At 43.7% G+C, this 26806-nt stretch overlaps 1 protein-coding gene across 10 annotated transcripts in view; it reads left to right on the top strand.

Annotated features, from left to right (window-relative positions):
• rdgB (retinal degeneration B) overlaps positions 1-23575 on the top strand; it is a 507955-nt gene extending 484380 nt beyond the window's left edge. For all 10 annotated transcript variants that reach the window (XM_069311958.1, XM_069311951.1, XM_045726080.2 and 7 more), the window contains one exon: positions 14865-23575. In XM_069311958.1, the coding sequence (XP_069168059.1) occupies positions 14865-14982 (118 nt within the window). In that variant the 3' untranslated portion in view covers positions 14983-23575. The remainder of the gene's footprint in view (positions 1-14864) is intronic.
• The last annotated feature ends 3231 nt before the right edge of the window (positions 23576-26806 follow it).

The raw sequence follows: 26806 nt of genomic DNA, 5'->3' as shown, positions 1-26806 counted from the left end.
ATATGAGTGCAGGAATATTGGCTTTAAGCTGCCACCTCTCTTAGTACACGTAAGCCAGGGCTTAGTCTACCAATGAGACGTGTTAACTTGTGGAAAGCACGGGATATTCTGAGGGCTGTAGGTCGTGGTGGCCTCAGACATCAGGTAGTGTGGCGGGTGGAGGGAGCAGGTGCGATGTACACCAGCCAATCAGTGACGTGCAGGCGACGGACAGGTAGTTTGCTGGTTCGAGTGGCGGAGGTGGAGCAGGTGTTCCTGGTGCTGAATACGTTTGCTCTCTGGCAAACCTTGGTGTTGTATTTGTTGGATATATCTTCTATATTAGTTGTTATTGTTGTTATTAGTTGTATAGGGACGTACTTAGGAGGGAAGAACAGGCTCAATCTCTCTTGAAGGAGATTATCGTCACAATATATATATATATATATATATATATATATATATATATATATATATATATATATATATATATATATATATATAATACACATACACAAAGGTGACACCCCTAGGGTCAACACTTGCATCAGAGGAGCTCCAGCATATTTCAACAATCCTAAGTATTGTAGTACAGGTTGATGGTAGTGAGTGGTGTCCCAGAGAACATAAAGGTATAGTGCTCTTGAAAAATAGGTGAGATAACAGGAAAGTGCTAAGGGAAGTGAAAAATCGGATGAGAAAAAGTTGCCCTAGTGTTTACAGTGCAGAGAAGAACATTCAAGATGGCCACTGGCAAGGGGAAAAACAAAACAGAGCTTGATTTTGAGGGATTCAATGAAGAAAGCATTGATATTAGTAGTCTACATAACAAGTTGGTAAATTTAGATACTATAGTGAACTCTCATGTAGAAATAATTAGTAAATTGAAAGAAAGTAATGACCATTTGAATAGCAAAGTTTTATGTCTTGAGGGTTTAGTGAAAGACTTGCGCAAGGATAAGAATCAATTGGAAACAAATTGCAAAGCCATGGAAGAAGAAAATAAACTCTTAAAAATAGCTTTGGAAGAAGTTAAAGTAAATTTAAACATAAATGACTACAATAGGTTAGGCAAGGAAATTCAACAGGAGAAACAGCTTTTGTCAGCACAGATGGAGGAAGTTACACAGGGAATAGAACAGTGCAAGAAAGATATGCAACTCACTTATGCACAAGTGGCCAAGGAGAAGGAAAAAATAGAAGAAGCAGTAAAGGAAGTCAAACACTGCAGCAACCAAGATAAAACAAACATTAGGCTAGAAGTGAGGAAAGAATTGGCATCTAATCCCGAAGTTGGTGCAAAACACAGTTGATCGGAGTAAGTCCCTGATCATTTTTGGCTGCAAAGAAAAGGCGATAACATCTAGGTCAGAAAGAGCTGTAGAAGAAGCTAAAGTAGTAGATAAAATTGTTGGCCTCGTGGAAGGTCTTACAAACAGAGAGAATGTGTGCGACTACAGGAGAATAGGCAGGTACGTAAAAGGGAAAGATCGACCTTTGAGGATCACCCTAAACGGTGCCAAACAGATGGAAGAAGTACTAAGGAATGCTAGAAAATTGCAAAGGGATGAGGATGGGAAAGGGTGGTCGTTAAGACGAGATCTTTCAAAAGAAGATAGAGAGAAGCTGAAACTGAACCTCGCCGAGGCAAAACATTTAAATGAGAGCAGGAATGAAGAAGAAATAAATTCTTTTTTCTACAAAGTGATAGGGGTAGGACAAACCAGTAAAGTGGTACATAAAGGCAAACCAACAAAATCAATAGAGAGAGGGGGAGTGAAGAATAAGGAGAGGGGGAACAAGTTCCTGAAGATTGCATACACCAACATAGATGGAGTGAGATCGAAGATACTGGAGTTAAGTGATGTAATACAGCTGCAGACACCAGACATTGTTGCACTCACGGAGACAAAACTTGAAGATGTAATTTTAAATGAGGTCATATTCCCAAGGGGCTACTCAATTTGGAGACGGGACAGAAAAATTAGGAAAGGCGGTGGCGTTGCTGTGCTGGTAAAAGAACACCTAAAGGTGAAGGAAATAATGACTGCCAATCCACAAGAAGTTGACATAATAGCACTAGAGATCTGCTATGAGGATGATAAACTAATGATGATAAATGCATATAGTCCACCGCCAAGCAGCACATGGTCAAAGGAGGAGCTAGATAGTAAACGTGAAAGTCTTATAACAATAATGAGAGAGATTATAGCGAGAGCGGATAACGATAGATCATGACTGTTCATAGTCGGTGACTTCAACTTGAAATCCATAGACTGGGAAGCATATGAAGCTAAAACAGAAGATTTTTGGACCTGTAAATTTGTAGACCTCATCCTGGAAACATTCTTGTATCAACATGTTAAACAAGCTACGAGGATGAGGGAAGGGGACGTTCCCTCCATGCTAGATTTGATATTTACCAGGAAGGAGGAAGAGATATTTGACATTCAGTACCTTCCTCCCTTGGGTAAAAGTGACCATGTCTTTTTGGGAATAAAGTATGCAATGCGTTATAAGCTGGAAGAAAATAAGGAGGTTGAAGCAGTTGAAAAACCAGACTTCAGGAGAGGACATTATGGTGACCTTAGAAATTTTTTTAGTGAGTATAATTGGACAGACTTGATGCTAGGCAAGGAAGTGAATGAGATGTATGGCAAGTTTTGTGAAATATATGATAAAGGCACAAAAAAATTTATACCAAAACAGAGATGCAGAACTAGGAAACAGGATTGGTTCAATAGAAATTGCGAGAGGGCTAGAGACCGAAAGACACAAAAATGGAATCAATACAGGAAGAGGCCGAACCCCCAAACATACCAGTGATACAAAGATGCGAGAAACAACTACACGGCAGTGAGGAGAGAGGCAGAAAGAAATTTTGAAAAAGGGATTGCGGACAAATGTAAAACAGAACCAGGTCTATTCTATAAATTCATAAACAACAAATTGCAGGTAAAGGATAATATTCAGAGGTTGAAAATGGGAAATAGATTCACGGAAGATGAAAAGGAAATGTGTGAAACACTAAACGAAAAGTTCCAAAGTGTGTTTGTACAAAATGAAATCTTTAGGGAACCAGATACAATAAGAATTCCAGAGAACAACATAGAACACATAGAGGTGTCTAGAGACGAAGTGGAAAAAATGCTCAAGGAGCTCGGTAAGAACAAAGCAGCTGGCCCAGGATGGCGTTTCACCATGGGTTCATGAGAGAATGTGCATCTGAGCTCAGCATTCCACTTCACCTGATCTTTCAGGCATCCCTGTGTACAGGAATCGTAGCAGACGGGTGGAAACAGGCTAACATAGTTCCAATCTACAAAAGTGGCAGCAGGGAAGACCCCCTCAATTATAGACCTGTATCATTGACAAGTGTAATAGTGAAAGTATTGGAAAAACTAATCAAAACTAAATGGGTAGAACACCTAGAGAGAAATGATATAATATCAGACAGACAGTATGGTTTTCGATCTAGAAGATTCCTGTGTATCGAATTTACTCAGTTTCTATGATCGAGCCACAGAGATATTACAGGAAAGAGATGGTTGGGTTGACTGCATCTATCTGGACCTAAAAAAGGCTTTCGACAGAGTTCCACATAAGAGGTTGTTCTGGAAACTGGAAAATATTGGAGGGGTGACAGGTAAGCTTCTATCATGGATGAAAAATTTTCTGACTGATAGAAAAATGAGGGCAGTAATCAGAGGCAATGTATCAGAATGGAGAAATGTCACAAGTGGAGTACCACAGTGTTCAGTTCTTGCACCAGTGATGTTTATTGTGTACATAAATGATCTACCAGTTGGTATACAGAATTATATGAACATGTTTGCTGATGATGCTAAGATAATAGGAAGGATAAGAAATTTAGATGACTGTCATGCCCTTCAAGAAGACCTGGACAAAATAAGTATATGGAGCACCACTTGGCAAATGGAATTTAATGTTAATAAATGTCATGTTATGGAATGTGGAATAGGAGAACATAGACCCCACACAACCTATATATTATGTGAGAAATCTTTAAAGAATTCTGATAAAGAAAGAGATCTAGGAGTGGTTCCTAGATAGAAAACTATCACCTGAGGACCACATAAAGAATATTGTGCAAGGAGCCTATGCTATGCTTTCTAACTTCAGAATTGCATTTAAATACATGGATGGCGATATACTAAAGAAATTGTTCATGACTTTTGTTAGGCCAAAGCTAGAATATGCAGCTGTTGTGTGGTGCCCATATCTTAAGAAGCACATCAACAAACTGGAAAAGGTGCAAAGACATGCTACTAAGTGGCTCCCAGAACTGAAGGGCAAGAGCTACGAGGAGAGGTTAGAAGCATTAAATATGCCAAAACTAGAAGACAGAAGAAAAAGAGGTGATATGATCACTACATACAAAATAGTAACAGGAATTGATAAAATCGACAGGGAAGACTTCCTGAGACCTGGAATTTCAAGAACAAGAGGTCATAGATTTAAACTAGCTAAACACAGATGCCGAAGAAATATAAGAAAATTCACCTTCGCAAATAGAGTGGTAGACGGTTGGAACAAGTTAAGTGAGAAGGTGGTGGAGGCCAAGACCGTCAGTAGTTTCAAAGCGTTATATGACAAAGAGTGCTGGGAAGACGGGACACCACGAGCGTAGCTCTCATCCTGTAACTACACTTAGGTAATTACACTACTAAATTATTATGAATAGGTATGTGGGTGTGTCAGTATGTATGTCAGTATATCTATATTCATATATCTATACATTCTCATATTTTCAAAGTTATACATAATAGACAGTACCTTTGACACAAATACAGTGGTACCTCGGTTTAAGAGTTTAATCCATTCCTGGAGACAGCTCGTATTCCGAAAACTCGTATTCTGAAGCTAATTTCGCCATAAGAAATAATGGGAAATGAATTAATCCATTCCTGACTACCCCAAAAACCCCACTTCAAACTAAATTTTATACCCAATTCATCTAAATAAACCTACAAAACTATTTTCAAGTTATTACTTACCCTTGTTGTTGAATGCTGTAGGCATATGGAAGATGGTGAGGGGGGGGGGGGGAGGAGGAGGAGAGGAGTTACTGTTTGGAAGGGGAGTCCCCATCCATTATAACATCAGGCAGTGAGGACCTTTCTGGTGTGCACTCCCTGGCACATTTTGCCTGCATACCACCAGGTCCTGGTTGTGGCTCACTGCTCGATTTTCTCGCAACAAATCTTTCCATGGAAGCTTGTTTTCCCTTCTTCGCAAGCTGTTTCTGTAGTAAGGCAACACATTATCATTGAAAAGATTAAGGCAACGGCCTACTACAGCTTTCTCTGGGTGAGTCTTTTCAATAAAAGTTTGCATCTCTTCCCACATCTGACACACCTTCTTAATTTGTGCAGAAGGGACATTCACTACTGCCTCATCCTCCTCCACTGGGTAAACATCCTCAGCTGGGTCTTCTTGCTGTTCCTTTTGAAGGGCTTGGAGTTCTTTGGTGGTCAGTTCTTCGTTGTGTTCTTCCCACCAACTCCTCCACATCATCATCCATCCAATTCCAAGCCCATTTGCCATCCCAGAGTAACAATTTCCTCAACAATAGGCGCATCATTTACAGACTCAATCCCCTCAAAGTCTAGTTCTGTCACACATTCAGGCCACAATTTTCTCCAGCCAGAGATCAGGGTTCTTTGAGTCACTTCTTGCCAGGCTTGTCAATGAGTTTTAAAGAACTACAAATGTTAAAATGGTCTTTCCAGAACTCTCTGAGAGTGAGGTTTGTGGCTTCAGTCACTTCAAAACATTTCAGGAAAAGTGCCCTTTCATACAGTTTCTTAAAATTCGCTATGATTTTCTGGTCCATAGGCTGAATTAGAGGAGTGGTGTTAGGAGGAAGGAACTTTATCGTGAGAAATTTACTGTATCTGTGCATCAATTCATCTTCCAATCCTGGAGGATGAGCAGGAGCATTGTCGAGGAGAAGCAGGGCCTTGAGTGGCAAATGTTTCTCCTGCAGATATTTTTCTATGGCAGGGGACACCACTTCATTCACCCACTCTGAAAAAAAATCCTAGTCACCCATGCCTTTTTATTAGCCCTCCACATCACACACATTTGGGTTTTCTGCACTTTATACTGTTTGAAAACCCTTGGATTTTCAGAATGATACACTAACAAGGGTTTAATTTTCAAATCGCCACTCACATTTGAACACAGCACAAGTGTAAACCTATCTTTCATAGGCTTGTGTCTGGGCAAGGATTTTTTCTCCTTGGTAATGTATGTCCTCTTAGGCAATCTTTTCCAAAACAGTCCTATTTCGTCACAATTAAACACTTGTTGCGATAGGTATCCCTCAGCCTCTGCAAACTCTTTAAATTTATTTATTTATTTATTTATTTATTTATTTATTTATTTATTTATATATATTCAAGAAGGTACATTGGGTTTGTGAGAATACATTGGATAGTACAGTATTTACATTCTTGTAAAGCCACTAGTATGCGCAGCGTTTCAGGCCGGTCCTTAATCTAGCAGATAATTTTAAGTAAGTAATTTCTATCAGAATTGATAAATGATAAAGATACATTGCAAGAGAAAAATGAGATGAGAGAGCTTAATAAGTATATTAAAGCACATTGTTATATTAAAGCTCTGATTGATTACACTGACAGCTTGATTAGTAATTTAAACAAGATTAATAGACACCATACAGCAGATTGACAGCACATATAAGACAGCAATGATCACAATGGTAAAGATGTTCAGATTGGGTACATAAAGATTGGGAGACTGGGTAGCAAAAGATACAGATAAACAAGATTTATAAACACCATACAGCAGATTGGCAGCACATATAAGAAGACAGCAATGATCACAATGGTAAAAATTCTTCAATAAATCGTTCAGCGGCTGGTTTGTCTGAGCTGGCTGTCTCCCCATGCCTCGCAACACTATGGATACAGTACCACTTCTTTTTCTAAATTTTTCAAACCATCCCCCGCTTGCCTTAAACTCTTTCGTATCTGCATGATTCGTTCCAGGGGTTTTCTTTACAAGGTCTTCGTGCAATACCCTGGCCTTCTCACAAATGATGGCCTCCGAAACACTATCACCCTTTAACTCCTTGTCGTGTATCCAAATTAATAACAACTTTTCCACTTCAAGTTTTTGTGGTCTTTGTCTCGTGATTGTTCTTACGCCTTTTGCCACTTTAGCACTCATAATGTCCTTTTTCTTGCTAAGTATAGTGCATATTGTTGACGTACTGCCTACAAAGTTCAATAACACGTGTACCATTTTCATGCTTCCGAATGATATCTTGTTTCTCCTCTATTGTCATCCTCACATGGGCTTTCTTGCCTTGATCCTTACCACTGGCTTTCTTGGGACCCATGGTGAGATATATAATAACAACTTTTATGGTCAAATGATAAAAAATCTAACAAAACACTGAAAATCCGGGTGAAGAATTTACGTGGGATAGTCACTGGGTGCGAGGCACTGAGGGGCGAAGGGGCAGAGGGTGCGTACCACCACGCGCTAGGTCGGCCTGTACGCATATCAACAAACTCATGTTCCGAGGTAACCCTCGCCTTCCAAGGCACATTTTCCCGAGCAAATCCTGCTCGTATTCCGAAAAACTCGTATTCCAAGGTACCACTGTACAACGTGTTAGCATGAAAAAACTAAATAAATAAGTGAGATACAATGAAAATAAATCAACAAAGTTATTCCTATGCGGCAACTCAATTAAAAATATGCAACTTCTCCAGGCCACTATAGCTAAACCACAAGAGCTAGAGACTTCTCCAGGCCACTACAGCTAAACCACAAGAGCTAGAGACTTCTCCAGGCCACTACAGCTAAACCACAAGAGCTAGAGACTTCTCCAGGCCACTATAGCTAAACCACAAGAGCTAGAGACTTCTCCAGGCCACTACAGCTAAACCACAAGAGCTAGAGACTTCTCCAGGCCACTATAGCTAAACCACAAGAGCTAGAGACTTCTCCAGGCCACTATAGCTAAACCACAAGAGCTAGAGACTTCTCCAGGCCACTACAGCTAAACCACAAGAGCTAGAGACTTCTCCAGGCCACTACAGCTAAACCACAAGAGCTAGAGACTTCTCCAGGCCACTATAGCTAAACCACAAGAGCTAGAGACTTCTCCAGGCCACTATAGCTAAACCACAAGAGCTAGAGACTTCTCCAGGCCACTACAGCTAAACCACAAGAGCTAGAGACTTCTCCAGGCCACTACAGCTAAACCACAAGAGCTAGAGACTTTTTATTTTGATTTTTGAGCTTCCTGGAGGCTAAATAACAGTGTCACAAGAAAAAATAATTTTTCAAAACAATTTTTTTCTTGAGTACCCTGGGGATGTCAGCTATTTAACAGTTAGCTGTTTAAAGGTTAAAGGGCAGGTCAGGGTGACACATAAACACTGGTATAATTTTCTTGTATATCACTGCACAATGATGAATGAATCACATACTTGTAATCTGGCACACTGTGAGCTCGATGAACTCAAAACATGATGTAGATAAATCAAGCTTTGTTCAGGTCTTAGACCTACTCAAAATAATTGAGCACACTGTATCGTGATATGTATCAATTAATTTTATGTGCTTTCTGCACCTATTAATAATATTAATGTATCAAGACCTGTAATTTGCATAAAATAGACATATTTTAGTTATAATGTTTTAATATGAGTATTCACTTGATGAGTATTTCATCACCATAACTACATGTGTATTATTGTTTTGTCTGGTGTGTGAAATTTGTAGATGGTATTCTTGCCTATCTAAGGAAACTAGTTAGTGCAGCTTGTTGGTACGAAATTATATGTGCAGTTTATATTTGAAAGTAAAATTTTCCAGAAAATAAGAATTTTCCTTCAAAGTCAAACACATGACTTACTGGCCTGAACTTGATGTGACATAAAATTATATACATTTTACAAAACCAAAATAGATGGTTTCTAGGGAAACAAAGTTATGTGATGTACAAAGTATAATAAAAGGAATGACTGCACCACAGATGGTCTATACATGTTATTGTTCCATTATTATTGACACAGCTGAAGGCTAAAGTGGCACACTATATACTCTTTGTTCCTCGTTAAAAACTTCAATTTCACAGGAACCAGCTTTACCAATCGAAGGGTTTTGTGTATTTTTAAGACCATTTTTGGCTAACAGTTATCTTTGCTTTTAGGCATTTTGAACCACTATTGGATTTAGTTAAAATTTCTTGCAGATACTGGGCAGCCCAAAAAGTGTCTTCGAATCGCAAAGAATGATATGGCAGCTGATAAAGTTTGCAGTATGTGCAGGGTTCAACAATTTTGTTGTCTAGACTGCACAATGCTTTGTTATGTTTATATCTTCTTAGGTTAATATGATTACTGGGTTGCACTTAATGCTTGCTTAATATTTACGTTTCTTCTCTGCCCAGCAAATTTCGACCTAGTGGTGTAATAATTCAAACTTAGTTGTATCTATGTGATAGGGAAGATCAGTATTGCAATTTTGCATCTCTTTGCCAGATTTGTTGCTACTTTGAAGTGACTAAGTGTGTTAATTTGCATGTCCTAATTAACCTAATTATCCTGTCCTCATGTTTTATTTCTATACAAATCTAACCTCGTGGCACTTTTTAAAATCATTAATTGTTCATCCTGCCTTAAAAGTGCACCAACCAGTATATTAAACTGTACTAAAGATGTTTTGAAAATTCCTGCAACTACCTAAATACAATATAAATCTATTAAATTTTCTTTCCAAAGTGACATTTTAAGTATGTGTAAATCCTTAGCCAACTTACATGCTTATACATTTTTTCTGTGGAGAGCCCCTTCGGTTCCCCTGAGCTATACCGAGCTGATGTGTATATATTAGACCATGGCAACAGTCAATCGAAGGAGTTCTAGGCCTACCGGGGACCAGAGCCAGAACCTGGCCCCCTCAAGAAAGGCACGAGGAGCAATGGCCTCGTGCCTCAGGCTCCCGCTCCTGTGCGGGAGCCTGACACCCCCCGTGTAATTGGAAGCAGTCTTTGTCTGCCATCTACCAGGTCAGGCACCAGGAAGGTAAGAATTCCAAAAGCCGAACTAGCAACAGAACTCCTCAATCAAAACCAAGTAAACAAGTATGACATCACCACAAATGCCACACATCGGTCTGCGCACCCCCTCCCCCGCCCTCCTGTCCCCGGAAAGGGGATGGGGGGGGTTCCCAAACCTCCACGCCGGCAACTCTCCTCAGTTCAAGAGGCTGTTGTGTTGGTGACGGTCGATCGCTCTGGCTCTAGTCTTTGCGCAGTGCTGCAGTGCGGTATTGTTGCTCTATTTTGGTAGTGTGTGAGCCAGATGTAACAGATGTTTCAGTTTTGTCACTGATATCATATATATATATGATTTGCGCGGTTTAAGGGTTAATGCCTCTAACCTCTCCTTGTAGCTCTTGCCCTTCAGTTCTGGGAGCCATTTAGTAGCATGTCTTTGCACCTTTTCCAGTTTGTTGATGGGTTTCGTAAGATATGGGCACCACACAACCGCTGCATATTCTAGCTTTGGCCTAACAAAAGTCGTGGCCGTGAGTGGTGTTCTTTGCTTGTACTCCATTCACCCAGTCCACTGAGACTGATATTTGGGTGCAGGCAGCTTTAGTGTTGCATGCAAGGTTTAAATTGCAGCAACGTGCGAGGTTGGTTGCCTTTTTGAATGCCCCGCAGCTGCCCCGCTGAATTATACTGGTAGTGAGACTCGGGTGGCTTCTGGGATTGCCCCTTCTGGATCGGCGGCGGAGGCAGCATTCGAGCCTGGTCCTCCTGCCGGAGCTTTTGGGCCACGCCAGCGGGCCCCCTTCATCCCTGCTTTTCCGGTGGACTCTGCTTTTTCTCCAAAGGCAGAGGGTTTGGAGGATGGCTCGGCCCCGGGTCCTGATGTGGAGGATTCTGGGGCTGGGGAGGAGTTGACTTGGGGGGGGCCTGGGCCCTACTTGTCCCTGCTTGGGTGTTTGGTACCCTCGGTGTGGGGGCTTGTTGTTACAGGGGTAGGGGTTTTCCTTTCCCCCTCTCTGTACGATTTTGTTATGAGTTCGACTCCTTCCCGGGTTTTGCTCCGAGTTCCCTTGGGTTCTTTGGTTCCCTCCTTCTGGAGATTTATGGCTTCCTGCATCCCACCGAGGAAGGTGTGGGAGGTCCCCGTGCGGCTTACTTCCTGCGAGACCCGGATTACACCTCGATAATGAAGCCTTCTTTTTAAGTTTGACTCCTCTTTTTCTTTATTGGGTGCGTTATAAGGTGCCGGAGTCTTCCTGGCTGGCAGACTGCTTTTTCTTCTTTGGATGACCACTCTGTCTCAGGTCCAGCTGCTTTTGGCGCCGGGTGCCTGGATGGTGTCTCTGGACCTCTGGGACGTGTATTGGTTTAATAATTTTATTGTACACATCATGATTCATCCGGGGTTCAGTGACCGACTCGGTTTTGCCGTGGGGCGACAAGCTTACCGCTTTCGTTGCTTTCCATGCGGCTTGAATCTGGCATCTCGAGTGTTCACACGTCTTACCGGGTCGTGGTGACCTGTTTGCTACTATTAGGGGTTCGGGTTCTGTCTTACCTCGACGACTGGCTGGTGTGGACTCCCAGCCAGTCCACATGTCTGCTCGCCAGGGATATGGCTCTTTCCCAGCTTGCCGGGTTCGGGTTCATGGTGAACCGGAGGAAGTACCTTTTGGTCCTCTCTCAGGTTCGGACTTGGCTGGGTCTTGTGTGGTACTCTCGGACCGCTTCCTTTTTTCTCCCTCCTGCGATGCTATTGCAGCTGCGGTCCTGCCTCCGGCTATTTTTGAAGGGCACCCGGGTCACATGTTGGTTGTTTGAGCCCCTGTGCGGGAGACTGAACTTCGCCGTGCTGGTTTACCCATCGGGTCGGATCTGGCTTCGGCAGATGTTCTGGTTTCTTTGGAGTCGTCCCTTCTGCCGCTCTAGTGATCGATGGGTTTGGATCCCAGGAGCCTTGCGTCGGCTGCTGCATCACCGGCTTCCTCTGCGGGTTTTTCGGGGTTCTGAGCCATAGCGCCTTCCCGAGCTCTTGTTCAATGTGTTCACGGATGCCTCGTCTCTCGGCTGGGGTTTTGTGACAAGTGCTCACCAGACTGGCCAGGGTCGGTGGGGTCCGTCTTTCTGTCGAGCTCACACCACAGCGCGGGAGTTTGCAGCGGTGTGGCATTCGCTTCAGAGGATTTGGGTCGCTTGAGGAGCAACGATCTGGCTTGATTTGGACTGCTTCCTAGTGGTTCATTGCTAGAACTGCGGGTGTTCGATGCGGTCCTTGGTTCTTTGGGGCTGGTCGCTTTGGGTGACGCGTCTGCTGAGTTCTCGGGGCTTAGCTCTCCAGGCGGTTCATGTTCAGGGGGTGTCAAATGTCCTGGCGGACAGCCTGTCTTAGTTCATTCCCCTTTCCACGGAATGGACGGTCAAGGTCGACTTGTTCAGTTGGCTCTGCCGGACATACAGGAATCCAGAGGTGGACCTATTCACATCGGCGTGGTCGAGGCGTCTTCCAGTTTATGTGGTGCCATTTCCAGACTGCAAGGCCATCGGGTCGATGCCTTTCGGGTGGACTGGTCGAGGTGGAGTTACTTGTACTTCTTCCCTCTGGTCCGGTTGTTGCTTCGGATCCTTGGTTGGAGACTTACCAAGGGAGAGTAGTCCTGTTGGCTCCTTGGTGGCTGGGCCAGCCTTGGTCTCAGGCGCTTCTTGCTCGATGTCCGAACCAGAGGGTCTTCCCGCGGCTCCGCCTCTTTCAGCAGATCGATCTGGTCCGATACGTGGCTGGTTCAATCTTCTCCTCCGCTCTTTGCGTCTGGTCTTTTTGACGCGGGTGTATCAACATTTGTATGGAGATTAGGTAGCTTAGTTGATGGTGTCCCACCTGCGAGTTTCTTCTAGACGGCAGTATGAAATTTCCTGGCGGTCCTTCGGCAAAATTTTGTCTCTTCATAGGTTGATTGGGTTGTTTTGTCCTTTCTCTCTTAGTTGTTTCAGGATCGTCATCTTGTGCCAAATACTGTTGCCTCGTTTCGTGTGGCATTGGCGGAGCCGCTGCAGCTTGCTTTCAGGGTGGATGTCACTTCTGCTCTGTTCCGCAAGCTTTCTCAGGCGTTGTTTCACCTCCAGCCTGCTCATGCGCCACCTGGGACGTCCTGGTCATTGGACCGGGTACTCTCTTTTTTCTCTCCTCCTCGGTTTGTGGTGGCCCCCTTCGGTTCAGGATTGTTTCTCTAAGGCTCTTTTCTTGTTGGCATTGGCCTTTGGGGATCGGGTCGGGGAGCTACATGCTCTCCTCCGGCGCAGGGGGTTTCTGCTCTTTCGGTCCTGGTGGTCGTTTCGTTCGTTTGCTGCCTTCTCCTTCTTTTCTGGTGAAGAGTCGGCCTGCTGCTTTCCGAAGGGGTCCTAGGGTTGTTGATGCTTGGTTGGTTCGGCCGGAGGTGCATCATGTTTTGTGTCCAGTTGTTGCTCATCGCCGGTACCTGAGCGCCACAGCCTCCGTGGCAGGGACACACTTTGGGTGGACCTGGTTTCCCTTCTTCCTTGTTCCAAGGCGCGGGTCTCCCAGGTCGTCCGCAGAATTATTTGGTTCAGCCAGCCTGCGGTCTATTCCTGTGCCCATGACATTATGACATTCATAAGTTCACTGCTTTGGCTAATATTTTTTGGAATATGTCCTGGGCTGACATTCAAGCACGGGGCTTTTGTGGGTCGAACTCCTCCGACCGAGGTGATGACCGCCCCCCAGGTAAGTCCCTCTTTTTCTCTGTCTTTGGTTAGGTAGCTCCGGGGAGCTGTAGGGGCTCTCCACAGAAAACCAGGATTGAATGTAATGAAATGCCATTTTCTGGGTGACACCCGGAGGCTCCCCGGCACCCCTCCCTCCCTCCCTCCGTTCGGCATTTTTTCGCATTTTTCATACTCAGCCTTTGAACTGAGGAGAGTTGTCAGCGTGGAGATCTGGGACCCCCCCATCCCCCTCTCATGTTACGCAGACAGATGCGTGGCATTTGTGGTGATGTCATACTTGTTTCCTTGGTTTTGATTGGGGAGTTCTGTTGCTAGTTCGACTTTCAGTTTGCAAATTATTTGATCAGCAGCAGTTTGTTTTGGAATTCCTACCTTTCTGGGTGCCTGACCTGGTAGATGGCAGACAAAGACTGCTTCCAATTACACAGGGGATGTCTTTAGGCCATTGCTCCTCGTGCCTCTCTTGAGGGGGGCCAGGTTCTGGCTCTGGTCCCCAGTAGGCCTAGAATTCCCTTTGATTGACTGTTGTCACGGTCTAATATATACACATCAGCCCGGTATAGCTCTGGGGAGCCTCTGGGTCTTTCCCAGAAAATAGCGTTTCATTACATGCAACGCTGGTTTTTTGTTAAAATATAGATATGTCATTGACAAATTTAAACAGTAACTGTACACTATATAATCAAACCAATACTTGCCCTTCTTTAATATCTAAAGGGTTTTGAAAGGCATGTCTTAATGCAGCAAAATGTTATGGGTAAATTGATAATGTTTTATGAATAGGCAAGTTTATTCTTGCAATAGCTTAAGGAATTTGAATATTTGTCATACATTTGTCATAGTTGTAACATAAGATTGGCTTCTAAGAGCAAAGTATTTTGTTTGTTGATAGCAGTTGCCTTAAACAGACTGCATAAAACCTACTGATCATGTATGCATTTGATGGAAGAGAGCAAAAAATAACCTAATAACCATCTATACTATAACAGTTGATGCATTTTTCTAGACATTTATTCTTTTCACATTTCATAAAAGAAACTGCAAATGTGTGTTTTTTCCTAACAATTATAATTCTTTACAGTTCTGCCAAGCGGACTACATCGTTCCCCGTGCGGGCAGCTTCAGCAAGTGAAGGGGTGATGCGGTCCCGTGGTTCATCACACTCTCCACGTCCCAACCACATGAGCATGAGATGTTAGCAGTAAAAGCAGGGGTAACTGTTTAAGAAAATATAACACAAATGTTGAGGAGAAATCTTCCATTATATTTTGAAGGAAAGATGACATGTGTGTAGAGTATAGATGATAAAGTTTGAAACAGTGGTCACAGGAATGTATTCCTATATATACTGTATGAAGATTCTGTAATGAAAGTTAATTACTGAACACTGAAATGTGAAATTGCTTAAAAAGTTATATAGTGTATGAACTAGTCTCATTCCCATGTAATGGTCTTATCAACACAGAAAATAAGAGAAAGCTTGTATACCTCTTTAGTGTCTTGCCATAGTGCACTGACTTAATATTGAGTTGAACAATATGATAATTGCCAAAGGACAGACTTAAGTGAATCACTCTGGAAACAGATTGCCAGCTGATGTGCTTCATTCCTTCATGTATTTTTACACTTGATTTCATTCTTGATATCAACGTAAAACAGTGTCTTTAGGTAAAAAGTGTATACCTTTTTAATAATTTATATGTAAGTGTGAGACTTACTTGAAGATAAATTTGGAATGCACTAGCTGGTAATATTTCTTATGTATATACCCTCTTGAGTGTATCTATTTAATATGGGCCTTAGTACTGTATTTAGGTTTTTGAACTGCATTTTTATTGCTAAGTCAGTTACACTGATTTCAAACAGTGGCATTCTATCTGCAGAAGTTCTATGGGCCTGTGATGTGTGTGTGGAAGAGGTCTTTATTGAACAATCACGGTCACACACTATGGGCCTGTGATGTGTGTGTGGAAGAGGTCTTTATAGAACAATCACGGTCACACACTATGGGCCTGTGATGTGTGTGTGGAAGAGGTCTTTATAGAACAATCACGGTCACACACTATCTGCCTGTGATGTGTGTGTGGAAGAGGTCTTTATAGAACAATCACGGTCACACACTATGGGCCTGTGATGTGTGTGTGGAAGAGGTCTTTATTGAACAATCACGGTCCCACACTATGGGCCTGTGATGTGTATGTGGAAGAGGTCTTTATAGAACAATCACGGTCACACACTATGGGCCTGTGATGTGTGTGTGGAAGAGGTCTTTATTGAACAATCACGGTCCCACACTATGGGCCTGTGATGTGTATGTGGAAGAGGTCTTTATAGAACAATCACGGTCACACACTATGGGCCTGTGATGAGTGTGTGGAAGAGGTCTTTATAGAACAATCACGGTCACACACTATCTGCCTGTGATGAGTGTGTGGAAGAGGTCTTTATAGAACAATCACGGTCACACACTATCTGCCTGTGATGAGTGTGTGGAAGAGGTCTTTATAGAACAATCACGGTCACACACATTGTTGTCACAATACTAATGCAGGAGCTCCGGACATTTGTTGTTGCCTAAGTATTGTGGTGAAGGAATTTGTTAAGTGAGTGGTGTCCTGGGAAGGGCAAACTAACAGAGAACTAAAGGAGTTAGTAGAGAGAAATAAATAGTGTAACAGGGAGGTAAATTTTTAATAGAAATGACGAGGTCAAAACAGCATCAAACTATTCTCTGAAAAGTAAAAAAAAAAAAGTGTAAAACATTGTAAGGGCAGTGTTGATCACTAGCAGCATATCTAGAGAGCACAACAAAGTGATTCAAGTATCCAAGGATCAATAAGAAATAAAAAACAGGAAATTATTGTGGTGAGGAAGAGTACCATACTGTCAGAAACAATAGCAGACAGTGACATTCCATGCTCCCTAATTACTCCCTAACCCTTACACTGCTCCAGTCATCCCAAGGCAATTCTGCTCAAGGCTCCAATCATCTTAGGGTGATTTTTTGTCAACCTCCTATATTTGATTGTTCTGTTGGTTCTGTGGAAACATCATTTACCACTAGAGACCTCTGGCAAATGTTTGTCATATTGGCTAAAAAATTCTTGAGTGCCTTAGTTTTGTTCCTGGGCCTTATTAAGCAAATGAGCACCATTTTCAGCCAGTGAATGTGTAGTACGATTGTGCTAGGGGACTATTGACACCATGGAAACTTGCAAGGATATTATTTATTTATTTACTTATTTATTTATTTATTTATTTATATTATGGGACATGGATAATTTTAGTAATAAAGAAGGCTATATTACAAATAGTTAACATGAATATTATCCCTCAGAATATAAAATATTCTGTTCTAACAGAAATGGAAGTAAGACTGAATAGGGAGAGTGTGGGTGGTGACTGACGCAATGGCACACTGATGAAACATTAATACTTTTGAGTTGCTAACTGGAGTATATGTGATGCTGTATTATCTGATTCTGCTGAGAATGTGGAAATAGTGATCCTGTTGCTGGAAATGGGGGGCAAGTTATGCCAGTGGTTTTCTTAGGGCTGTTCCTGTGCAGGTCTCGTGCCTCTGGCTGGCCCGCTAAATGTTACTCATTTCTGTCTTACTTAGGTGGCAGATAAATATTTAAGTTACATGTTGGCTTCAGGGAAAGATGACCATATGATGGTATTCATAGTGCAAGGCACCACTAGCTTTGTTGGTGGTCGTAGTGAACTAATCCAGCATTGAATGTAATGAACACCAATTTCTGATGGGACCATTGGTGATTCCTGAGCTATTCATCAGGTAAACTCCAAGCTCTAAGACTCACTAGTGCCTATTAAAAGTTAGCATCAGAATTTGTCTCCCTCAATAGAGGCAAGGAGAGTTGGGTGAGGGAGATACTGTCGCCCAACCACTTGGGCTGAACAGTAGAGTGATGGTCTTGCTTCGTGCAGATCGGTATTCAATTCCCGATTGTCCAAGTAGTTAGGAGCCATTCTTTGCCCCCGTCTTATCCCAAATCCTTACCCTGATTCTTTCCAAGTACTATATAGTCAATAGTCATAATGGCTTGGCACTTTATCCCTTTCCTAGCCACAGAGTCAATTGCTAATTAGCAACACTCACTCATCACTAGATGGCAGCACTGTCCACCTGAAGATATTGACCAGCCTGCTCCCTCATTCACATGCAGCCTATGGAACAACCCCACTATACCATAGGAGAAGGGAAGGCCTGTAATGAGGAGCCACCGATGGACCAACTACAAGGAGGCATTTCATTACATTCAGTGCTAGATTTCTGGGAGGAGTCTTGGTGGCTCAACAGGCTTTCTCACCACAAGTAACAAAAAACAGGGCTACACCATAGGAGTAAGGGACTGGAATAAGTAATCCTGGAAGTAGCAGTGCAGAAAGGACAAAGTATGAAACTGCAAAAAACAAAACAGTAGTAGATTGCCAGAACTCATGAACCCTATACACAGAAGAAACTAAAGTGGAGAATGCCACAAACAGGATCAGCAAGACCCTGAAGCATTACAAGAATGCATTTTCCTCAGAATCAGAATCTTTAGTACCAAATATGCTCCAACTAGCGACTCATATATTAGTCTGCAGCATGGCTTCATGTCAAGTCACCACACACCTTTATTTCCCTAATCTGAGTTTCCTTGCTGTTATAGAAGTGTGTGTCATCTTCTGATGGATAATATTCAGGATTTCATGATCAACCCCACACTAACATTATTTTCATCAAATTTAGTATCTTGTGCCACCAAATTTGGTACACTTGACAATCCATTTTTCTCCAAAATGATCACAATATACCGCATGCACAGTGATCACCTGTGGCTTCACGAGGTACCACCTGGTAACCTCCAAACCTTGGTTACCACTCTAGGTTTAGAGAACCTAGAGTGGTAACTCTAGCACCTGCCAGAAACCAGTACCAGAATTTGGCTCCTTCAAGGGGAGTCTGGGGGTACTAGACCACAGTAGTAATATGAAGGAAAACATCTGAAGAGTAGAGCACAACAAAACCCGCAACTGCATGAACAACACTAGCAACCCTAACATGAACATACCCCTTCTCATTTGCTGCAAGAAACGTCTAGTTAGCAACACACACCCGCCACCAGTTGGCAGCCCCAGCTACCTGAGAATCCTATCTTGCCAGCTCCCTCATTTACACAAGAGGAATTCCTGAAACCAGCAACTTCAAGAACAAGATGACACTAATTCAAGCTAAGGAAACAAAGATTCAGAAAAAAATATTAGAAAGTTTTCTTTCACAAACAGAGTGATTGGCAGTTGGCACAAGTTAAATGAGAAGGTGGTGAAGGCTAAAACCATCAGTAGCTTCAAAACGTTATACGACAAAGAGTCCTGGGAAGACGGGACACCACGAGTGTAGTTCTCATCCTGTAACTATGTTTAGGTAGCTATACTTAGGTTATATACTTAGGCCCTTGGTTATACACCACTCTTTGGGTTCAGTCCTCAGCTTAGTGTTAGCCTTCCTTTGGTCTCTTTTCCTGAATGCAAAGGCCTGTGTGGCTTCAAATGTGAATATTTATGCCTTCTTGTCCTGGATACCCTAAGTCTCATTTTGTTGCAGCTGTATGTGTTACAGTTCCCTTCTCTAGCTGACACTGGCATTACCCTTGCCGCAATTCATCCAGTGTTCAGGAACTGTCTTGGTTTTGTCATGGGGTGGCACGCTTACCATTTTTGTTGCCTTCTATTCTGCTTGAATCTGGCGCATCGCATTTTTACACTCATTACCTAGGTCGTGGTGACCTGTTTACATCTGTTAGGGGTTCGGGTTCTGGCTTACCTCGATGACTGGCTGGTCTCGGCTTCCAGCCAGTCCGCGTATCTGCTCGGCAGGGAATGGGTTCTTTCCCAGCTCACTGGGTTTGGGTTCTTGGTGAACTGGAGGAAGTTCCATTTCGTTCCCTCTCAGGTTCAGACTTGGCTGGATCTTGTGTGGGACTCTCAGACCGCTTCCTTGTCTCTCCCTTCAGCGGCGTTGGCTGCAGTCCCATCTTTGGCTGCTTTTGGAGGGCACCCAGGTCACTCGTCAGTTGCTTGCGCAGCTGTGTGGGAGTCTGAAGCTCGCCATGCTGGTCTACCCATCACGTTGGATCTGGCTTCGGCGGCTGTTCTAATTCTTTTGGTGTCATCCCTTCCGCCGCTCTCACGATCACTGGGTTCAGACCCCCATCCGCATCACCAGCTTCCTCTTCATTTTTTGGGGGGGGGGTTCAGTGCCGTGGCACCTACCCGAGCCCTCACTCGATGTGTTCACAGATGCGTCGTCTCTCGGCTAGGGCTTTGTGACCAGTGCTCACCAGGCTGGCCATGGTAGGTGGAGCCCGTCCTTCGGTCGGGCTCACAGCATGGTGCGGGAGTTAACGGAGGTGTGGCTTTCGCTTTGGAGGATTCGTGTTGCTCACGGAACGATGATTTGGCTCCACTCGAACCCCCCAGTGGTTCATTGCTTGAACCGAGGGGGGGGAGGGGGGGAAAGTTTGATGCGGTCCTTGGCTCCTTGGGGCTGGTCACTTCAGGTGACTCATCTGCTGAGTTCTCGAGGTTTGGTTCTCCTGGCAGTTTATATCCAGGGGATGTCCAACGTCCTAGCGGACAGCTTGTCACATTTCATTTCCCTGTCCAGGGAATGGACGGTCAACGACGCCTTGTTCCTTTGGCTCTGCCTGACATTTCTGTCAGGCAGGTCCACCTCTGGGAGCCCAGAGGTGGACCTCTTCGCATTGACGTAGTCAAGGCATCTCCCGGTTTGAGTGGCGCCCTTTCCCGACTTTGAGGGTGTCGGGGTTGATGCCTTTCAACTGGACTGGTCGAGGTGGGGTTACCTGTACCTCTTCGCCCCTGTTGCTCCAGGTCCTGGCTCGCTTGGAGACTTACTAGAGGAGAGTAGTCCTGTTGGCCTCTTGATGGCTGGCCCAGCCTTGGTTTCAGGCGCTGCTTGATCAGTGTCCGAACCTATGGGTCTTCCCGCGGCTCCGGCTCTTTCAGCAGATTGGTCCGACCCTGTACGTGGCTGATTTGATCTTCTCTGAACTTTGTATCTGGTTTTTTTATATGGGTTTATCACCACTTGTATAGTGATCAGGTGGCTTCGTTGATGGTGTACCACCTGTGAGTCTCGTCTCGGTGGCAGTATGAAGTTTCCTGGCGGTCGTTTCGGCATTTCTCGATTCTTCGTAGGCTGTCTTTGATTTCTGATCAGGTTGTTTTGTCCTTTCTCTCTTGATTGTTTCAGGACTGTCATCATATGCTGAATACTGTTGCCTTGTATTGTGCAGTGCTGGTGGAGCAATTTCAACCTACATTCAGAGTGGATGTCACTTCAGCTCTGTTTTGCAAGCTTTCTTGGGCGTTGTTTCACCTCTGGCCTACTCATGTGGCGCCTGAGCCGTCCTGGTCATGGGACCAGGTGCTCTTTTTTTTCTCTCTTCTCCTCTATTTATGGTGGCCCCTCTGGTTCAGGACTATTTTTTCCGAGGCTCTTTTCTTGTTGGTATTGGCCTCTGGGGGTTGGGTCGGGGAGCTTCATGCTCTCCTCTGGCACATGGGTTTCTGCTCTTTTGGTCCTGGTGGTCATTTTGTTCATTTGCAGCCGTCTCCTCCTTTTCTGGTGAAGAATGAGACTGCTGCTTTCCGGAAGGGGGTCATTGGGTTGTTGATGCTTGGTTGGTTTGGCGGTGCATCATGTTTTGTGTCAAGTTGTGGCTCTTTGCCATTACTTGCACCCCACAATCTTCATGGCAGGGTACACACTTTGGGTTGACCCGGTTTCCCTTCTTCCCTGTTCCATGGCTTGGGTCTCCCAGGTCATCTACAGGATTATTCGGTCCAGCTAGCCTGCGGTCTATCTCAGTGCCCACAATGTTCGACGCGGCTTTGGCTGCTGTTTTGGTAATATGTCCTGGGGCTGACTCTCAGACACGGGGCTTTTGGAGGTCGAACAGGGTCCTGGCCGCATGGTACCTCATTAATGTTCCTGGCCCTTCTCGGGCGTATGCAGCCTTGGGTCACAGGTTGCAGCCAGTTGTCTCGATTTAGAGTTGAGGAGCGAGTGGCGGCCGCTTCCCAAGTAAGTCCCTCTTTTCCTTTATCTTTGGTTAGGTATCTCCATGGAGCTGGCGGGGCACTCCACAGAAAATCAGCGTTGAATGTAATGAAACGCCATTTTCTGGGTGAGACCCAGAGGCTTCCCCCACAACCCTCCCCCCCCTCCTCCAGTCTACAGTTTTTCGCATTTTTTTTATTTTCAACCTCAGAACTTGGGTTGGGTAAGTGGCATGGGAAGTCTGGGGCTCCCCTTCCCCCTTCCCTGGGAGGGGGGGAGTTGCACAGACAACAGCATGGCTGCTGTGGTGATGTCATGCTTGTTTGCTTGTTTTCTGATTGGGGAGTTCTGCTTGCTCATTCAGCTTTAGGTTTGCAATGTTTAACCAGCTGTAGTTTGTTTTAGGATTCCTACCTTTTTGGGAGCCTGACCTGGTAGATGGCAGACATAGACTGCATCCAATTACATGTGGATGTCTATAGGCCATTGCTCCTCGTGCCTCTCTGAGGGAGCCAGGTTCTGGCTTGTGGTCCTTGGTAGGATTAGAATTCCATCAATTGGCAGTTGCCTCAGTCTAATATATACACATCAGTCTGGTGTAGCTCTGGGGAGCTGAAAGGCTCTCCACAGAAATGCTTATTTTTTAAATATCACATGTTCATTTTTCACTCAATAATAATATTTACATCATCATGCATACTATGTACACTATCATACACAATATTTCCATGTATATACACCATAATACACACTCAATCCTTCACGAGTGAATTTTTTTATCCACTGAAGCAATCAGTGGTGCACAAGGCAACTTTGCATTCTGTGCACCAGGTACATGTTTGCTTCTTCTGTCTTCTTTGTGAGTGCTTGCAGTCTATACATTCATGTATTCCCTTTCCATGCATACCTTTTGCATGTATAACTTTTGTTACATACCTGTACCAGGTGTGTAACAAAGGCATCTTTGTAACCAAGTCTGTCGGGAGCAGCATGAGGTTTTGTTGTCATGGAAACTTTCATTACAACACTTCCTAGCTAAACTTTACAAGCAAATGTGACAACAGGTCAAGACTAAAATCACGGATTGTTGGTTTATTTCTTGATTTCACTCAATTCGTGTTCAAACAGTTCAACACCCTTACATCCACAAAGTGGAAAAACAATTTCCTGGTCCAATTTACAGTTTTCCCGCACACATTTCACAGTACCTAACATTATGTCACATTTATTAACCAATCTATAACAATGTATATTTATTTATCAATCTATAATCTTATATTATAGTCCTTCCCACAATTTGGTTTATATAATTTACCATGTGTTGCAAAGTTCTGTTTGCCACCATCTAACATTTCACTAATATGAATAGTTATAAACACATTCACTTCACATCTGTCTTTCCAATGCACTGATAAAAACTTTGTTACTTTTTCTCAGCTAATAAAATCACCTGCTGACATACCTGTACCAAACACTGCAATTTATTGCATATGTAGCTTTACTGTGCCACAGACTCTAGTGTTATATTCAAGTAAGAACCTAGTTAGTATGGGGCTGGTATAATAATTGTCAGTGTACAAAATGTAGTTTTGCTCAGCAGTGGTTCCATGAGCGTCTTTACCAATTGCCTGAAATCCCACGAGGATTGTGACTGGGTATGTCTATGTTGGTACCAGAATATAATATATCTATCACTATTCTGGTTTCACAATCCTCGAGCACAAAGAATTTTAGTCCAAATCTGTGGCATTTTGATGGTATATACTGTACTGCTTGAAAGCAAGAGGTCCCTTTAAAAGAAAAAGCAATTCATCAAGCACTATATGCTGTCATGGTTCAAAGAAATTTCTGAACTTTTCTTCTTAGATCATTGAACACATTTCTCACTTTCCACAGTTAATTGTTTTCAGTAAAGTTATTATCTCAAAATGAAGGCACCTGAGAACTAGAAAGAAATTGTCCTGAGAAATGTATTTCCTGAAAGCTGCTGTTGGAACACTGCTCGCTTTGTTCCAATAATTCTGTATGACATGTTTTAATGCATGTTTCATCATCAAACACAGCCCAAGAAATCATTACATTTCAGATACAGTTTTGTCTTTTCAAAGTAGAAAACATGAAAATGGTAAAAGGCCATACTGTAATAAGTTTCACTGTGTACTGATTGGTTTCATCAATGAGATGTTTCATCAATGAGATGTTTCATGAACAGCTCGTCAAAATAAGCCATAAAATACTAACTTTCCTCTTATATATTCAGCAGTATATGGGAAAATGTTAGTAACACATCCGTATCATCAAATATAGGTATTTCTGATACAAAATTGTCATAATCTTCCGACACGAATACACCCATGCTGCTTTTGGTGGCACCAACACCACAAACACCATGGCTAATACCATGGCCAATACCATGGCCAATACCATGGCCAATACCAAGGCCAATACCATGGCCAATACCATGGCCAATACCATGGCCAATACCAAGGCCAATACCATGGCCAATACCAAGGCCAATACCATGGCCAATACCATGGCCACATCTTGTAATGGTAAAACTATTTTTGCTCGGAGATGAAGCTTTCCTACTGTGTATAGAGTGGCCACTATTTCCCTTTCCTCAATTTCTCCATGGCTCATCACTTGCCATCGCTTTGCAGGGCAAGCTGCTGACAGTACAAGCCCCACCTAGTGTCATGATGAGAGCCGCTACCACTAACTTCATCTAGGCTACTAGTATCCAAACCAACATCACTGAATTTAGAAAATGAGACATCTCCCACATATGGTGTAGAGGAAGAGCAGGTGACACACCTAGCGATATGGAATGTTGTGGCTGTGGTGTTGACCTGGGAGATGTTGGCAGTGGTGTTGACCTGGGACGTGTTGGCTGTGGTGTTGACCTGGGACATGTTGGCAGTGGTGTTGACCTGGGACATGTTGACAGTGGTGTTGACCTGGGAATGTTGGCTGTGGTGTTGACCTGGGAGATGTTGACAGTGGTGTTGACCTGGGAGATGTTGGCTGTGGTGTTGACCTGGGACGTGTTGGCTGTGGTGTTGACCTGGGACATGTTGGCTGTGGTGTTGACCTGGGACATGTTGGCAGTGGTGTTGACCTGGGACATGTTGGCTGTAGCGTTGACCTGGGATATGTTGACAGTGGGATAATTCTCATACTGAACAAGATTACTGTATCATCATATTCTGTGTCCTTATCACTGGTATCTGATCGCAGTGTTAGGTCTTTATCATATCTTTGATCGTCAACATTACTGTCAAGGTCCGATTCACGTAATACCTCACTATGTACCTCAGAGTACTTTTTGTACCACATGACTCGAGGGTGACTGGGAGATAGATGCATGTTCATCAGCTATGGATGCTCTATAAGCCTACATGTGGCTCTGGGGTATGTCAGGAATTATTTTCAAGATGGAAGACGGTTACTGAAGGCCTCGGACATCCATTGGCTGTCCAGGTTACTGCGTGTGAAAGTTTTGAATTGTATTTTATACCTACAAATGAGAACCGAGATATCTTGATGAGCACACCACTCATCAACCAAGATATCTTGGTGAGTGCAATACAGGGTTAAATCATCTTCAGATGATTGAGAGCATTTGGGCCAATGAAGCAGTGTAAAAGTAAAAGAAAAAAAGTGTTAAATGTAATGAAATGCCATTTTCTGGGTGAAACTCAGAGGCTTCCCGGAGCTATCCGGCTGATATGGATGTATAAGCTTTGGGCATCAGTCAATGTACATGGAGTTCTAGGCCTACTGAGGACCACGAGCCAGAACCTGGACCCCTCAGAGAGGCGTGAGGAACAATGGCCTATAGAAACACCTTATATATGGTTTAGAAGTACTCTTATGTCTGCCATCGACCAGGTCGGGCACCCAGAAAGATAGGCGCCTCAAAACAACCCCCCATTCTGGTGAAGAGATGCTACTAAATGAAGAAAAAGAGCATAGAACTCTCCATGAAGAAAAACAATCAAACAAACATGACATCATCTCGTTACCAGTGCGCCGCCGTCTGCGCAACCCCTCCCCTCCCCTCCTGAGGAGGGGAGGGGGGTCTCACCCAGAAAATGGCATTTCGTTACATTAAATGCTGTTTTTTTGAGGGGAGCCCCTTCAGCTTCCCAGAGCTGACTACCCAAAGACAAGGAGAAAAGAGGGACAAATCCAGGAGGTGGAAACCACTCACCCGAAACCTGAAAACAAGACAACTGGCAACAGGAAACGACCCTGCAAATGACCCGGGAGACCCAAACTCTGGAACAGGGATGAAGGGAATCCAGGCAACTCAAAGCGCTTCCAGGACCACAGAGGCTGTGGCACGCAGGCAATAACTGAGAGCCACAATCAGACACAAAAAGATGCACCCCTGACCAAACCAACCAAGCATCAACAACCCCAGGGACCCTTCCGGAAAACAGCCAGTCCAACCTTGCCAGAAAAGAAGAGACGGCCACAAACTGAACACCAGAACCCAAAGGTGCAGAAACCTCCAAGAAACAATGCTGAACCGAAGAAGCCACAACAAACTGAGGAGAAAAGAAGAAAGCACCCAGGCCAAAACCAGGACAGCTCAGGCTGCACATGAGCCGGCCGGAGATGAACAATGCCCGAGACATCTTGTGAAACGGTGCAGAAGAAACATCAAAACCTAAAGCAAGCCTTAGCGGCTCCTCCAGCACCACACAAGACAAAGCAACAGTATGCGCCATAAGATGATGGTCCTGAACAGCCACGAGAGAAAGAAAAGACTACTGCAACAAAAAGAGCAGTAAACCTACGAAGAGACAAAAAGAAAAAAAGAAGTACCGCCAGTAAACCATATACTGCCACCAAGACAAAGTACGCAGGTGGGACACCATCAACAAAGTCACCTGATCACCAAACAGATGGTGACAGACTCA

Source organism: Procambarus clarkii, chromosome 71, assembly GCF_040958095.1.
Source record: "Procambarus clarkii isolate CNS0578487 chromosome 71, FALCON_Pclarkii_2.0, whole genome shotgun sequence".
In the NCBI taxonomy this organism is placed as follows: domain Eukaryota; kingdom Metazoa; phylum Arthropoda; class Malacostraca; order Decapoda; family Cambaridae; genus Procambarus; species Procambarus clarkii.
The sequence above is the reverse complement of the archived record's forward strand: the minus strand, read 5'-3'. Positions and strand labels throughout refer to the sequence as shown.